Source organism: Rhinoderma darwinii, chromosome 1, assembly GCF_050947455.1.
Source record: "Rhinoderma darwinii isolate aRhiDar2 chromosome 1, aRhiDar2.hap1, whole genome shotgun sequence".
NCBI classification, from domain to species: Eukaryota; Metazoa; Chordata; class Amphibia; order Anura; family Rhinodermatidae; genus Rhinoderma; species Rhinoderma darwinii.
In genome coordinates, this window is record NC_134687.1 from 644,502,328 (window position 1) to 644,519,839 (window position 17,512).

The 17,512-nt window shown below is 46.7% G+C and overlaps 1 protein-coding gene across 1 annotated transcript in view; it reads left to right on the forward strand.

The window, feature by feature from the left end:
- LOC142676927 (uncharacterized) overlaps positions 1–17,512 on the forward strand; it is an 80,262-nt gene that overhangs the window by 1,960 nt on the left and 60,790 nt on the right. Inside the window, 5 exon segments of the mRNA XM_075847242.1 lie at positions 5,577–5,739; positions 6,139–6,330; positions 6,415–6,538; positions 12,953–13,050; positions 13,217–13,334. Coding sequence (XP_075703357.1) covers positions 5,662–5,739; positions 6,139–6,330; positions 6,415–6,538; positions 12,953–13,050; positions 13,217–13,334 — 610 coding nt within the window. The 5' untranslated portion in view covers positions 5,577–5,661.

Consider the following 17,512-nt stretch of genomic DNA (forward strand, 5'->3'; position numbering starts at 1 on the left):
CTGTAGATTGCTCTACGCACAGCCCCCCCTGTAGATTGCTCTACGCACAGCCCCCATGTAGGAAGCTCCATGCACAGCCCCCCCTGTAGATTGCTCTACGGACAGCCCCCCCTGTAGATTGCTCTACGCACAGCCCCCCCTGTAGATTGCTCTACGGACAGCCCCCCCTGTAGATTGCTCTACGGACAGCCCCCCCTGTAGATTGCTCTACGGACAGCCCCCCCTGTAGATTGCTCTACGGACAGCCCCCCCTGTAGATTGCTCTACGGACAGCCCCCCCTGTAGATTGCTCTACGCACAGCCCCCCTGTAGATTGCTCTACGCACAGCCCCCCTGTAGATTGCTCTACGCACAGCCCCCCTGTAGATTGCTCTACGCACAGCCCCCCTGTAGATTGCTCTACGCACAGCCCCCCTGTAGATTGCTCTACGCACAGCCCCCCTGTAGATTGCTCTACGCACAGCCCCCCTGTAGATTGCTCTACGCACAGCCCCCCTGTAGATTGCTCTACGCACAGCCCCCCTGTAGATTGCTCTACGCACAGCCCCCCTGTAGATTGCTCTACGCACAGCCCCCCTGTAGATTGCTCTACGCACAGCCCCCCCTGTAGATTGCTCTACGCACAGCCCCCCTGTAGATTGCTCTACGCACAGCCCCCCTGTAGATTGCTCTACGCACAGCCCCCCTGTAGATTGCTCTACGCACAGCCCCCCTGTAGATTGCTCTACGCACAGCCCCCCTGTAGATTGCTCTACGCACAGCCCCCCTGTAGATTGCTCTACGCACAGCCCCCCTGTAGATTGCTCTACGCACAGCCCCCCCTGTAGATTGCTCTACGCACAGCCCCCCCTGTAGATTGCTCTACGCACAGCCCCCCCTGTAGATTGCTCTACGCACAGCCCCCCCTGTAGATTGCTCTACGCACAGCCCCCCCTGTAGATTGCTCTACACACAGCCCCCCTGTAGATTGCTCTACACACAGCCCCCCTGTAGATTGCTCTACACACAGCCCCCCCTGTAGATTGCTCTACACACAGCCCCCCCTGTAGATTGCTCTACACACAGCCCCCCCTGTAGATTGCTCTACACACAGCCCCCCCTGTAGATTGCTCTACACACAGCCCCCCCTGTAGATTGCTCTACACACAGCCCCCCCTGTAGATTGCTCTACACACAGCCCCCCCCTGTAGATTGCTCTACACACAGCCCCCCCCTGTAGATTGCTCTACACACAGCCCCCCCTGTAGATTGCTCTACACACAGCCCCCCCTGTAGATTGCTCTACACACAGCCCCCCCTGTAGATTTCTCTACACACAGCCCCCCCTGTAGATTGCTCTACACACAGCCCCCCCCCTGTAGATTGCTCTACACACAGCCCCCCCCCCTGTAGATTGCTCTACACACAGCTCCCCTGTAGAAAGCTCCATGCACAGCCCCCCTGTAGATTGCTCCACACTGTGGATGTCACGATACCAGAATTTGGACTTCGATACCGATACTTCGTTTAGTATTGCGATTTCGCTACCAATTAGATACTTTGCCAACAGTAATAAAAAAAAAAAAAGTTTTATCATTTTCTGATGTGGGGCGCGAGGTGTGATGATGAATTTAACCTCCATGTGCCTGACATTAATAGTAATTAACCCCATCAGGTACCTTACACATAAACCCATTATGACTGAGAAACATGATGGGGTTAATTACTATTAATGTCAGGCACATGGAGGTTAAATTCATCATCACACCTCGTGTCTCACAATAAGTGATAGAAAGCAATTTTTTTTGCTTTTTTTTACAGCGTACACATCATAAATGACGCAAAAAATTGCTGTGCAGGTTATTACGGCCGCATCAATACTGAATATGTGTATATTTTATGTATTGAGACTTATTTTAATGTTTATTGTAAATAAAGGTGTATGTGTATATTCTTTTTTTTTTTAAACTTTAATGTACTGGTATATATATCTATATGCCAGTACATTAGCCTGTGTACGGATAGTACACAGGCAGTTGTTAGGACATACCTAAGTATTCCCTAACAACAGGAGATGTGGTAATACAGCCCTGGGGTCCTTCAATGGACCCTGGGCGGTCTGCCCATATATGGTATGTCCCTCAATCGCGTCACAGGAATTCCCTGTGACGTGATCCAAGGGGCATCCCCCCTTCTCATTTTCTCCTGAATGCGGCAGTCCTCTGTGATCACAACAGCATTCACAGGAATTAACGGCGGAGATGAGAGGTTTCTCTGTTCTCCGCCGTTATAGAGCGGGGCTGCAGCTGTGTAATACAGCCATTGCCCCACTCCTGACAGGAAGTGCGTGCGCGGTCAGCATGAGGAGATGCGGCCGGCGCTGCACTAATGAGCGGCAGTTCAGGCACTGAAGACAGAACATGGGGGTGTTTTGTAGTGCGCCCGCCATGTTCTGTCTTCAGTGCCGCGCCGGCCGCATCGCAGCATACTGACCCTGCAAACTTGTTATCAGGACTCAGGAGCGCGGCAATGGCTGTATTACACAGCCGCAGCCCCGCACTCGCACATTCACGTGTTACTACACTGAGCTGTGCGGCCGCACAGCTAAGTATCGAAATACATGAAATAACCGTATCGAACCGTTTGGGGATGCAGAGTATCGAAACAGTATCGAAGTTTCGATGCATCGTGCATCCCTACTCCACACACCGCCGCCCTGCACATAGCGCCCTGTAGATAGCTCCAGACACAGCCCCTCCTGTAGAAAGGGCCACACACAGCCCCCCCTGTAGAAAGGGCCACACACAGCCCCCCCTGTAGAAAGGGCCACACACAGCCCCCCCTGTAGAAAGGGCCACACACAGCCCCCCCTGTAGAAAGGGCCACACACAGCCCCCCCTGTAGAAAGGGCCACACACAGCCCCCCCTGTAGAAAGGGCCACACACAGCCCCCCCTGTAGAAAGGGCCACACACAGCCCCCCCTGTAGAAAGGGCCACACACAGCCCCCCCTGTAGAAAGGGCCACACACAGCCCCCCCTGTAGAAAGGGCCACACACAGCCCCCCCTGTAGAAAGGGCCACACACAGCCCCCCCCTGTAGAAAGGGCCACACACAGCCCCCCCTGTAGAAAGGGCCACACACAGCCCCCCCTGTAGAAAGGGCCACACACAGCCCCCCCCTGTAGAAAGGGCCACACACAGCCCCCCCTGTAGAAAGGGCCACACACAGCCCCCCTGTAGAAAGGGCCACACACAGCCCCCCCTGTAGAAAGGGCCACACACAGCCCCCCCTGTAGAAAGGGCCACACACAGCCCCCCTGTAGAAAGGGCCACACACAGCCCCCCCTGTAGAAAGGGCCACACACAGCCCCCCCTGTAGAAAGGGCCACACACAGCCCCCCTGTAGAAAGGGCCACACACAGCCCCCCCTGTAGAAAGGGCCACACACAGCCCCCCTGTAGAAAGGGCCACACACAGCCCCCCCTGTAGATGGCGCCACACACAGTCCCCCTGTAGATGGCGCCACACACAGTCCCCCTGTAGATGGCGCCACACACAGTCCCCCTGTAGATGGCGCCACACACAGTCCCCATGTTGATGGCGCCACACACAGTCCCCCTGTAGGTGGAGCCACACACAGTCCCCCCTGTAGGTGGAGCCACACACAGTCCCCCCTGTAGGTGGAGCCACACACAGTCCCCCCTGTAGGTGGAGCCACACACAGTCCCCCCTGTAGGTGGCGCCACACACAGTCCCCCCTGTAGGTGGCGCCACACACAGCCCCCCCTGTAGGTGGCGCCACACACAGCCCCCCCTGTAGGTGGCGCCACACACAGCCCCCCCTGTAGGTGGCGCCACACACAGCCCCCCCTGTAGGTGGCGCCACACACAGCCCCCCCTGTAGGTGGCGCCACACACAGCCCCCCCTGTAGGTGGCGCCACACACAGCCCCCCCTGTAGGTGGCGCCACACACAGCCCCCCCTGTAGGTGGCGCCACACACAGCCCCCCCTGTAGGTGGCGCCACACACAGCCCCCCCTGTAGGTGGCGCCACACCCAGCCCCCCCTGTAGATGGCGCCACACACAGCCCCCCTGTAGATGGCGCCACACACAGCCCCCCCTGCAGATGGCGCCACACACAGCCCCCCCTGTAGATGGCGCCACACTCAGCCCCCCCTGTAGATGGCGCCACACACAGCCCCCCCTGTAGATGGCGCCACACACAGCCCCCCCTGTAGATGGCGCCACACACAGCCCCCCCTGTAGATGGCGCCACACACAGCCCCCCCTGTAGATGGCGCCACACACAGCCCCCCCTGTAGATGGCGCCACACACAGCCCCCCCTGTAGATGGCGCCACACACAGCCCCCCCTGTAGATGGCGCCACACACAGCCCCCCTGTAGATGGCGCCAAACACAGCCCCCCCTGTAGATGGCGCCACACACAGCCCCCCCTGTAGAAAAAACGAATCTTAGAGAAAAAAAGCGTTTTGTATAGCCAAATTCTCAGCTATAGAACTTTTTTATTTTTCCGTGGGTGGAGCAGAGTGAGGGATTTGTTATCTTTTGTGGGGCGAGCTGTAGATTTTTTTTTTTTTTTTTTTTTTTTATTTTTTTTTTTTAGAGCTAAGATTACCAAAAAACAGCGATTTTAATTTACTTTTTTGTTACTGTGTCAACCGTGAGGGTAAATAACGCTGTATTGTAATTGTTCTGATTTTTACGGATGCGGTGATACCTGTTGTTTGTTATTTTATTGTTTTTGTACGTTACTTTAGAGAAAAAAAGTTGTTGTTTTTTACATCACTAAAACTTTATATGGCTATTTTTAACAAATGTTATTACTCCCTTGGGGGTCGTGAACTAGTGATGATTAGATCCCTGGTAGAATACACTGTAGTACTAATGTATGGCAGTATATCGTGATTAAGCGTAAGGTGTTAATAGGCTGGCGGACCTTCATTACCCCCTTCAGGCTCCCATGACAACCATCTGCACCCCGTGATGGTATCGCGAGGGGCCGATGAGCTGTCAGAGAGGACCCCCCCTCTTTCTTACATCTTAGATTCAGCAGCCGGTATTGACTACGGGATAGTGTGCACCACGTCTTGTGAGTTATTAGCAATGTCTCCCTAGTATCCGCCATGTGTCAGGTTGTTAGGAGTCAGGTCTTCATTGTCCTGGGGGGGAAATGTCTTCATTTTATTCTTCTCATTTGAGAGATATGCCATAAATATCTGATATATGGGGGTCCCACCTCTGTGGAGTACAGGGGTCCCCCGACTCGCCTGGTGAGGTGATGACTACATCCAGGTGGAGAATAAATGGAGAGGTGACCACACATGTGCACGACTCTCTCCATTCACTTGTATATGAGGTCCAAAAACAGCCGAGCACGGCCAGAGGTGGAGCCGCATCTATCAGACATTTCTGGCATATCCTGGGGAGAAATGTCAGTGTTGGGAATACTCCTTTATTCCATGTGGTGATGGCTCTGAGAAGATGTTTCTCTCAATCATCAATAAGTAAGGTTCTGTATGTCACACATGATGTTGTCCACTGTATGATTTCCATCTTCTCCTTTCTTCATAAAGACGTCTGTAGTACTAGATCCTCCAGTTCCTCCAGTTTTCTCATCTTCTCCTCCGCAACGTCCTTCTCCTGAATGACCCACCAAGGATGGACAAGGACAGGAATGAGATGAGCAGAAGAATATTAGACTTCACCTTGGAGATCATCTACCTGTTGAGCGGAGAGGTAAACTTTTCTACATTATAGAACAAGTCATGTCAGGGAAAACTTCCTTTTCCCTGTTATTTCACACCGAATAGCCACCTCTGTAAATTCAGAACTGAGAGCATGCGTGGAAAAAGTACACCAGACAGACAAATGTTGGTAGACATCCTCCCTCAGTCAAGCAGGTATTGAACTGAACTTTTTATTGAACAAAAGAAAGAAACACAAGTTCCCTCCCTAGAGATGTGGGATGTGCTTAAGCCCCATTGGCTCCTCAGCTGTAAGTCCATCTGTACACTCCTCTTGCATTCCTAGGGGCGGTGTCTCCATAGGCGTGCCCCTGATACATGGTCCATTTTGTTACATTCCAGTTCTTTGTATACTGTGTTTAGTTCTCTAAGTGTCTCTCTCCATACACAGGAGTACACAATAGTGAAGAAGACATTGGGTGACTGTACGACTCCCATCATCCATGAGTCAGGAGGATGGAGCAGTAGTCCGAGCCCCATCACAGAGCCTCACTCTCGGATACATGAGAGGAACAACAATAATAATAATAAGAAGAAGATCTTAGAACTGATCTACAAGATGACTGAGCTGCTGACTGGAGAGGTGACACTGCTGGGAATGCTGGGAAATTCTACAGTAACAGCACTGGAGGTGTATGGGTGATGACTGTATCATTGTGTGTGTCAGGTTCCTATAAGGTGTCAGGATGTCACTGTCTATTTCTCCATGGAGGAGTGGGAGTATCTAGAAGGACACAAGGATCTGTACGAGGAGGTCATGATGGAGAACTACCGGCCGCGCACATCACAAGGTGAGAAGAGACAGATATATATTGGCATTACTGTGGGCACAGGCTGGACTGGCCGCCATGTTGATGTCTTAATATCGTCATGTGCAGTACATATACACGTGTGTACAATGACGTGTAATGTAGGAGCTCCAGAATTTCGGCTCTCTTACATCACGTTTGATCCCTATGTTTCCTGTATATGTCCAACAAATCTATAGCATGCGTTCATTGCCGCCGGACTCCTTCCCTGGTCTCCTCTAAGTAACTTGTATGTTTTTTTGCTGAAACGGAGGCTTTTGACTTGGGAAGGTTTGGAACACTAAACTCCAGCTACATAACGACATGCTGGTGGTTTAGTGGCTCCGAACCTACTGACAAGTTCCCTTCTAAATCCTGCCAGGACTCCTAGAGAGAGCCTGTGAGTCCTGCTTCCCCCGCCCACACAGAATGATTGACAGCTTTTCCTTTGTTATCCTGCTCATAAAATCTGAGAGTGTGACAGGCGTTCCTGATGGGGCCGATGCTTGAGCTCCAAACACACGTTCCTTACATTACCGCCTGTCCATGCAGAACATGTATGGAGCGATGCTGGAAGGGGTTAATATCCGCCCCCCCACAGACATTGAGATCACCTGCTGTAAATCTGTGATGTGGGGGTCATTACTTTACACATCTGTAAATATTTGAGGGAAGGGACAACACAATCATATTCTGTGACATGCCGCTCATAGGCAGTGTGAATGATGGGCAATCGTACCAGGTGTATGTTACTGCCAGTCATCAATCTCATGTGCTAAGCTGGTCATACACATTAGATGTATCATACCTCCCAACTTTTGAATTCGGAAAAGAGGGACATTTAAGCCACGCCCCTAACGACGCCCAATATCCTGCATCAACACATCAAATCACGGCCAGTTCCTTCTGCAAATAACACGCGCACATTGTCACTGCGGATCTCTAGACTGTCTGGATATCACAGATATTATGGATCCGGTTATGTCGTCTTTGTGTTACTTTTCCTAACTTGGGTATAACATTTCCTCATTATGGCGGCAGCTGCAGGACAAACCAAAAGGCTGAGAACAATGAAAGTCAAGAGGGAGACCCTGTGGTGGATGACTTTTCAATTGACAGGTAGCAGAGTTACATGATGGGGATTTTTTTTTTCCCAGTTGTGTAACTCTGCTACCGGTCAATGGAAAATTCATCCACCAGAGCCCCCTGTGGATCGCTCCACGCACCGCCCCCTGTGGATCGCTCCCCACACCGCCCCCTGTGGATCGCTCCACGAGCAGCCCCCTGTGGATCGCTCAACGCACCGCCCCCCTGTGGATCGCTCCACGCACCGCCCCCCTGTGGATCGCTCCACGCACCGCCCCCCTGTGGATCACTCCACGCACCGCCCCCCTGTAGGTAGCGCAACACAACCCCCTTATAAGGGGTAGCCGGCCCAACTGCTGCCACTCTCCGCTCTGCTTTCACTCACCGTCAGAAGAAGGCAGGAGTCTTGTGGCGGCGTTCTCACTGGTGTCGATGTTACGGAAATAGCGTAGCTCAGCGAGTTTCGCTGTTTCCGTAACTCATCCATTTATTGCAGTGTATTGTACCAGCGATCTAATGATTGCTGGTTGAAGTCCCCTAGGGGAGCTAATAAAATGTGTGGTAAAAAAAAGTTAAATACATTTTCAGGTGTCTAAAAAAAAGAAAATAATTAAAGTTTAAAAAAAAACATTTCCCATTTTTCCCCAAGCACAATGTAAAAATAAAAAAAATTGGTATCGCTGCATCCGTAAAAGTCCGAAACTATTACAATATAGCATTATTTGACTTACACAGTGAACGGTGTAAAAAAAACAATAATTTAAAACCCCAGAATCGTTGTCTTTTGGTCACCATAGCGTTAAAAAGAATGAAATAAAAAGTGCTAAAAGAAATCGTATGTACCAAAAAATGGTGCTAATAAAAATTACAGCTCGTCCTGCAAAAAATAAGCCCTCGAAACGATGGAACAAATCTAATTTATGGCTTTCAGAATGTGGTGAAACTGAACAAATAATTTTATTTAACCAATAGTTTTTTCTTTGTAAAAGAAGTAAAATATGATTTTTTTTTCCTATTTTCTGTTGTCTAAAACCTCGGTGCGTCTTATAGTCAGGTGCGTCTTAGGCTGGGTTCACACGAGCATGTTACGTCCGTAAAGGACAGAACGTATTTCGGCCGCAAGCCCCGAACCGAACACACTGCAGGGAGCCGGGCTCCTAGCATCCTAGTTATGTACGACGCTAGGAGTCCCTGCCTCGCTGCAGGACAACTGTCCCGTACTGTAATCCTGTTTTCAGTACGGGACAGTAGTTCCACGGAGAGGCAGGGACTCCTAGCGTCGTACATAACTTTTTCAAGCCTAAAGATTCCCCGCAGTAAAGTCACATAACATAACTTCAGGGCTTTCATATATGCCGTGTACTTTTTGCTTATGAGTGACAACAACTAGTGACCTTCACCTCACAACTCCACATAATAAATCACTTCTGAAACGTTGTAGTTTGCAGTACAGTGGCATATTTACGTACATTATGATTATAAACCTCAAACAATATAAACAATAGGGCCCCATCTAATAAAATAATGCTATCCCCAGTCTCAGTATTTTCCTCCAGGTTTGGGTCCCATCACTGACATTGACAAGTCCTGTACATCTTCATCCTCTTCTGTCTTCTGCGCTTCACTGACGGTTACCCCTAGGGTAACCCAAACTGTACGGTGGTGTCCAGTGGGGGATTTATTATTACCCACCTCCTGGTGGTCACTTAATTGTCCCCCGCGGTGAACACTTGGATGCTGCTAACTGGTTCGTCTTGGCTGCTCTTTTCACTCAGGTCTTTGGCCTTTTTGTGGATCCGGGTGGATTTCTCCTTTACCTTGACGGTGGTTGATGTCAGCAGGACTGGGTATGGTCCTTTTCATCTGTCAGTAACTGTCTCTTGTTAGTGTACGTCACCGGGCTGTACACAGAACTTTGTACTGTGAGTCTGGGGTGAGTTGCCTCACCCCACAAACCCTCCGCATCTAAGTCGTCTTCCTCCAGTAAGTTGCTTGTCTGCAAGGCTGCTTGGATTGGCGTTGTTTTGGCTCTGGCTGTGCCTGCCTGGTGGCTCTGTGCATCTCAGTGATGGAGTTGATCAATTTGATAAGTCTTTGGTTTAAGTTTATTGGCACTTGCTGGGGACCCAACCTTTTTCAATTGGTAAAATAAATGTTCATATAGTGATAACAACAACATCAACATGCCCTATAAGGGTTGATCTAAGTGCATGTGATAAAATTGGCAAACCCTTTGATCAAGTAAAACCCTTTATAAAAATGTTTATCATAAAATTATATATTTCCCACTGGACAGGGTATCTAGTAAATGTGCAGCTACTGGGTAATTTTTATTTTGCACTTGCTTTATAACCCTTTTTGAGTGGGATTTGTAGTTTGTACCTTGATCTGAGCTGGTTACCCGTGACCGCTCCTACCCACAGAAATAGTCACACATGTTTTTTTATTTTTTTACCTTCTCTGCACGTTTACACATTCCTAATTTAGGAAGCAGAATGAAAACAATTTGTATTACCTGGGGAGGTCTCTCCGTGGGACATAGGTGTGTTTTGGTAAGGTTGGCACCAGTCTGCCAGGACTGTTCTGTAGGCAAATTAAACAGCTCTAACACACCCACACCCCCCAACAGCTGTAAAACCTGGGACATACCAATTAGATCTTACCACATCGATCCTTGCAGTCTTGGGGCATATGTGAGGTCACACACCATCAATGCAAGTGCCATCAAGAGTGCCTTGGATGCTACCGGTTAACCTGCCTTATCCATCCACATTCCATTAGAATCTGATTTTCACACCTTCTGCTCCGAGTTGAACACTTCCTGTGAAGAGCAATCTTTTTGCCACATAATTATTAATTTATCTTAATCAGATAATTCAAATGAGGGAAGCATTTAAAAATGCCAACTTTAAGTTAAACGTTAACATTGAGCAGTATAGTAAATGTGATACATGCAACCTGATTTTTCTTTTTTTCATATAAACTTCATTTTCCTTACACATATCTTTATCCAGTAGTTAATTGAAAGCAAAACTTTTATAAATGACAACTTCAATGGAGTGTACTAAATCTGATCTATGCAAACTGATTTTCTTCTTTTCATATAAAAGTCATAATTTTTCCCTTAAACATAACCAAGAGAGACTAGGAATGTACCCGTCTTGTATATACTGTATATGATGACGTATCACTGCATTACCAGTTTGCATTTGGTAACCTTGCATATTGATGGACTGTTGTTTAAGGGGTGGACTCTGCTTATTTTTAAAAATCGAAAACTACATTTTATATACTTCTCCATACTCCTCTGATAATTTAGAATATTTGAGAATCCCACCCCCATAAGGTCCTGTGAATGCCTGATTAATACAAAAATCTATTAAATTGTGTTACTAAAATCTGGAATAAAACTAATAATGCTCAGCTAATGTTCAGGTAAAAATCCCCCCTCGGCATCGGAGTCTATAAAGACTCATCTATCTAACAGTGCAGAATAGCGCACTACCACAAACAATAGGGTTATCACTGTTTTCCCTATTGTGATTGGGGTAGGAAATTAATCATAAACACACACACAGAAAAGTTTGCCATGACTAAGTGAATTTAGTGTTGGTTTGGCTATTTTCTGTGATAAAATGTACTCTGTATAATGTAGATTTTTATGTGCACAGAGTGTCCTTGGCTGCTGCAGACTTGAACGCGCAGCCGTCCTCCACCTTCTGTCTCTTATCACACTGCTGCTGAGGCACTGAATGTCCCAGCAAGGCTATATGTAATACAGTGTAATTTACTATGATGGTTACATGGTTAAAGTTACATAGTTAGTACGGTTAAAAAAGAAAGACATTAAGTTCAACCAAGCTTAGAAAAACTCAGTTCTATGTAACTATTAACAATGTGCTCCTTGGCTTGGCTCACTAATGCTGCCGTCTCTGTGTTTCTAATATCTTCTGAAATGAGTCTAATATCTTCTGAAATTTTTATCCCTCCATCTTGGTTTCCCCACGGGCTCTCCGTTATTGGTAATAAAGGACACGGTTATCTGGTTCAATCCTTTAATCTTCAGTATCATTGTCTGCATTTCCCTTTGTATGGTCCGCGTCATACACTCCTCTGTACAACGCCCACTTGGTCTAAAGTAAAAACACGCCCACTTGGGCATTAAGAAACTGATTAGCATAAAGCTAAAAATCGCTCATAAAGTGGTAAAAATAGATCGTTTTTCTAAATAAAAAGCACTGCTGTCATCTACATTACAGCGCCGATCTCCTTATGTAGGATATAAGGCACTTATAATGTGGTGACAGAGCCTCTTTAAGGAAGAAAAGTTACAATAATGAGATAGAGAAGTAAGAGAGACATGTGTGAATGGCCCCATTTAAATAAATGGGTCCATGTGCTGTGCGTTGTTTCAACGCACAGCACACGGACGTGATTCATTCTCGTGTGAATGGGGCTTTATTTTCTTGCTTTTCTATCTCAGTATTGTAACTTTTCTTCCTTAATAAAGCTTTAACTTAATTTCACTGTGAGACAAGAGAGTTTGTTTAAGATTTCCTTATCAGGAGGAAGAAGGATCGGGTGTGGAATTTCAATATTCCTGATTGTTTTGTTAGTAGGTAAGTCAGTATCCGAGGATTCTGGTGGCGGCTTTCTCCTTTCTCCCTATTGAAAACACATGCACACCCGAACGAGCGTTCATGTATATGGGGGAGGGAAGGAACGATGGTTCACCTGACAGCTATCTAGAGTGTATGGCCGGCTTTAGATTAGTAGTTTACAAAACTAAGAAAACTAAGATCTAAACTAATCAGCTATAACATTAAAATCACCTGCCTAATATTGTGTAGGCGCTGCCAAACCAGCTCTGAACCATCGAGGCATGGACTCCACAAGACCTCCTGAAGGTGTTTTGTTGTCTCTGGCCCCATGACCTTAGCAGAAGATCCTTCGAGTCCTGTAAGTTGTGAGTTGCGGCCTCCCTAGATCCGACTTGTTTTTCCTCAGGTCAAGGAAACCTTTGAATACTATGGCTGAGCAGGGAGCCGTCGACGCCCCGCCCTCTACTCTGATAGGCAACTTTAGGCCTGAGGCTTTCAAGGCACAGCGAGCTCAACACAGGTAGTCAACATAGAAGTGTAGAGAGAAGGGTTGGATATATGGACAGATATACAGTAGTCATGTATTTATACAGAGAAAAAAGACCGGAGCACTCAAAGTAAAAAAAAAAAGTGGTATTTTCTTTAATTCATCAATACATGAACATTCAACGTTTCAACCCTGTCAGGGTCTTTCTCAAGGATGTATTCAGTCACTGTGTGTTTCCTTCAGATGGATCCAGTAGGAGAAATCCACCAGAGAGATGTCCCAGTCCTCTGTATTCCCAGGACTGTCCAGAGGAAAATCACAATGTCCCAGAGAATCATCAGGTAGATGAAGCGGAGCCCTATACCAGATCTATATAGGGGGGTGTGGAGCTTTTTGGTCCTGCGGTCATAGATGTGGTCATAGATTTTGGTGGTTTGTTATGTTGATCTGTTAGATTCTTTGCACTCTCTACTGTATTGTACTGAATTGTTACATATGTGAAATTAGGGGGAAGATCTGACTAATATTAAAATGGAGGATGAAATAGAAGAAGACGAGCGGGTGAGGGGCGATCAACCGTGTAAGAGTGAAGTGGAGGAGGAAATTCCAATAGGTGTTACCTCAGGTAAGTAATAATGAATTTGGAAAGTGAATTGTGAGGTTTGTTAAGGTGGGGTTCCTCCTTAGTTCTACATTGCTGTAACACTTCAGACCAGGGATGCACGCTGCATCGAAATTTCGATACCATTTGGATGTACAGGGGCAAACCGTTCAATACTGTCAATTTATGTATTTCGGCTGCACAGCTTAGTATTGAAATGACTGAAGAGAACATAGCGCATGCACTGTACAGCGCCCACAATGTTTTCTTCCTTCAGTGACCGCCCCGCTCGTCATTAGTGCCGGCCGTGTCACCGAAGAAGGGAGAAACGCTCCTCGTTTCTTTCTCAACTGCCACGAATGATAAACTGAGTATGTAAGAAGGGGGAGTGAGGGGAATGTTGCGAACGGCAGAGGTAGTGGTTTCCTGATGACGTGCCAGTGTGGCTCGCCCAACCAGTGTGGAATCAGGACCGCGCTGCAGTGTAGTGATAGGCCAACCCCGGGCAGGTATTAGTTAGAGCAGATCAAAATCTTGAAATAAAGGCACTAGAGTAGGCACTAGTATTATTTGCAGCCGACAATTAGGAACATTGGGGTTAATGTGACACACATTAACCCCTTAAGGACTCTCCCTAGTTTGGGCCTTAAGGCTCAGAGCACATTTTTCATATCTGACATATTTCAATTTATGTGGTAATAACTTCGGAATGCTTTTACCTATCCAAGCGATTCTGAGATTGTTTTCTCGTGAGACATTGGGCTTTATGTTAGTGGTAAAATTTGGTCGATACATTGAATGATTATTTGTGAAAAATAGCCAGATTTACAGAAAATGTTGAAAACTTAGCATATTTTTTTAAGTTAAATATATCTGCTTGTAAGGCAGACGGTTATACCACTCAAAATAGTCACCAATTAACATTTCTGAAAAGTCTACTTTAGATTGGCATCATTTTTTGAACATTATTTTATTTCTCTAGGACGTTACAAGGCTTAGAACATAACCAGCAATTTCTGATATTTTCATGAAAATTTCAAAAACCTTTTTTTTTATAGGTACCAGTTCAGTTCTGAATTGGCTTTGAGGGGCTTCTGTATTATAAACCCTCACAAAACCGCCTATTTTAAATACTAGACCCCTCAAAGTATTCAAAACAGCATTTACAAAGGTTCTTAACCCTTTAGTCATCTCACAGGAGTTAAGGTAAAGTGGAGGTGAAATTTGTGCAAATTTCATTTTTCTTGTAGAAATTACATTTTAATCAATTTTTTTTCTTTAACACAGAAGGTTTTACCAGAGAAACACTACTAAATATGTATTGGCCAGATTCTGCCGCTTTTAGAGATGTCCCACATTCGGCTCTAGTGTACTGGTGGACCAAAACACAAGCCCCAGAAGCAAAGAAGCACCTAGTGCATTTTGGGGCCTCTTTTTTTTTTTATGAGAATATATTCTAGGCACCATGCTAGGTTTGAAGAGGTCTTATGGTGCCGAAATTGTAGAAATCCCCCAAAAGTGACCCCGTTTTGGGAACTGCACCCCTCAAGAAATTTATTTATGGGTGTTGTAGCCATTTTGACTCCAGTGTCTTCACAGAACTTATTTGAATTGGGCTGTGAATTGAAAAAAAAAAGTAATAATGTAGTTTTGACTCAAAATTTCTTATTTTCACAAGGAATAAAATACCCCATTTTGTTGCCCGATATGTCCTGAGTGCGGCAATACCCCATTTGTGGTGATAAACTGCCGTTTGGGCCCATGGGAGGGCTCAGAAGGGAAGGAGTGCTATGCGTTCTTTGAAGTCCAGATTTTGCTGGATTGGTTTTCAGGTGCCATGTCGCATTTGCAAAGTCCCAGAGGTAACAGTACAGTTGAAACCCCCGAGAAGTGACCCCATTTTAAAAACTACACCCCTTAAGACATTCATATAGAGGTGTAGTGAGCATTTTGACCCCACAGGTATTGTGTAAAACAGGGGTCTCAAGCATGCGGCCGCTGAAGCTGTCATCTGCGGCCCTCAGGACACAGAGCCGCTAGTATAGGCTCTGCTCCGATACTCTGTGGAATCCCCTGACATCGCTGTCCATATATGGACAGTGTTGTCAGGGACTTCCCCAGAGCGGAGTCCTGGGCAGAGCGCTAGTATAGGCTCTGCTCCGGCACTCTGTGGAGTCCCCTGACATCGCTGTCCATATATGGACACACGATGTCTGGGGCTTCCCCAGAGCCAGAGTCCCGGGCAGAGCGCTAATATAGATTAGACAGGATGTCTCACAGGACAAATACGTATAAAGGTGGGAAAAACACTCAACCACCCATATAGAAAATTAGAGATAAGGACTCTAACAATATATGATAAACCAGAGAAACAGAGTCCATATATATCAATGTATGAAACAACTAAACATCTTTATTGAAGAAAAAGAATAAAATACATTAAATGACATAGACAAAGAATCTAAAAATAAATCCTTGTACGGATCACAGATGTATACATTGAGTATATATATATATTTAAATACACTAATGGTATACACAGTTACTGTAACTCAATGTAACTCCAACATGGGGTGCATCAACATAGGAATGATTTCAAAGTATAAGTTGTGTGAAAAAAGACAATATGCCTAACTCTAAAAAGGCCTGTGGTGACTAAAAAGTAAGTAATTAGTGCCTGGAAAAATGGCAAAAAGGCAAAAAGCCAAATTTAGATCCAATGTATGCACTTACCCATGTATGGGAGGTTGAGTGTGACCCAGCGGTATAGGATAGCGCTAATATAGGCTCCGCTCCAGGACTCTGTGGAATCCCCTGACATCGCTGTCCATATATGGACCATATTGTCAGGGTCTTCCCCAGAGCGGAGTCCCGGGCAGAGCGCTAGTAAAGGCTCTGCTCCGGCACACTGCGGAATCCCCTGACATCGCTTCGATATATGGACATGCGATGTCTGGCAGAATTCCCTGATATCGCTGTCGATATATGGACACACGATGTCTGGGGCTTCCCCAGAGCTGGACAGTGATGTCGGGAGCACAGCTGGAGTCCCAGGAGGAGTGATACTAGCGCTCTGCCCGGGACTCCAGCTCTGGGGTTGCCCCTGAAATCTCTGGTCATATATGTATGGACAGTGATATCAGGGGATTCTGGCTGGGGATTCCACTCCTAAAGGGAGCCCAATGGAGCTATCTACTGGGGGGGTGTGTGGCACTATCTACAAGGGGTGTGTGTGGCATTATTTACAAAGGGCACTGTGGCAGCATCTGCAGAGGGCACTGTGGCAGCATCTACAGAGGTCTCCTTTACAGCATCTGCAGAGGGCACCGTGGCAGCATCTGCAGAGGGCACCGTGGCAGCATCTGCAGAGGGCACCGTGGCAGCATCTGCAGAGGGCACCGTGGCAGCATCTGCAGAGGGCACCGTGGCAGCATCTGCAGAGGGCACCGTGGCATCATCTACAGAGGGCACCGTGGCAGCATCTACAGAGGTCTCCTTTACAGCATCTATAGAGGGCACAGTGGCAGCATCTATAGAGGCCACTGTGGCATTATCTACGGATGGGTGTGTGGCAGTATCTACAGAGGATACTGTGGCATTATCTAGGGTTGTGTGGCATTATCTACACAGGGCACTGTGGCATTATCTATAGAGGGCTCTGTGGCATTATCTATAGAGGGCTCTGTGGCACGATCTAAAAAGGGGCTGTCTAATCTTGCTATTTGTGTGTCTGCCAACTGAGCTGCCGGACTGCATTAAGCGACACTTAAACTGTAAAACTGGATTGTTGTAATAAGAGCGTGGAGTAAACTCGCAAATTTCCTTTAAGTTTAAACCTAGCGCTATTATTATAGTAATGTAGTATTGTTATAGTAATGTAGTATTGTTATAGTAGTTCAAATAACTAATTGATTAACAATAATTTTGTATTGTATCAAATTTGAAAGTAATGCGGCCCATCAACTTCACATTTTTTCTTTATGTGGCCCACTTACCCGGCTGAATTTGAGACCCCTGGTGTAAAAGATAATGCGCAGTAGATGGTACAGAGTGAGATTTGCAATTTTCTATAGATATATGCTATTTCAGTTTCCAATATATTGTGTCCAACATGTGCTACCGGAGACATACACCCCATAAACTGTAATGTGGGTTCTCCCGGGTACGCAATTCCCTACATGAGGCTGTTATTAGCTGCCTGG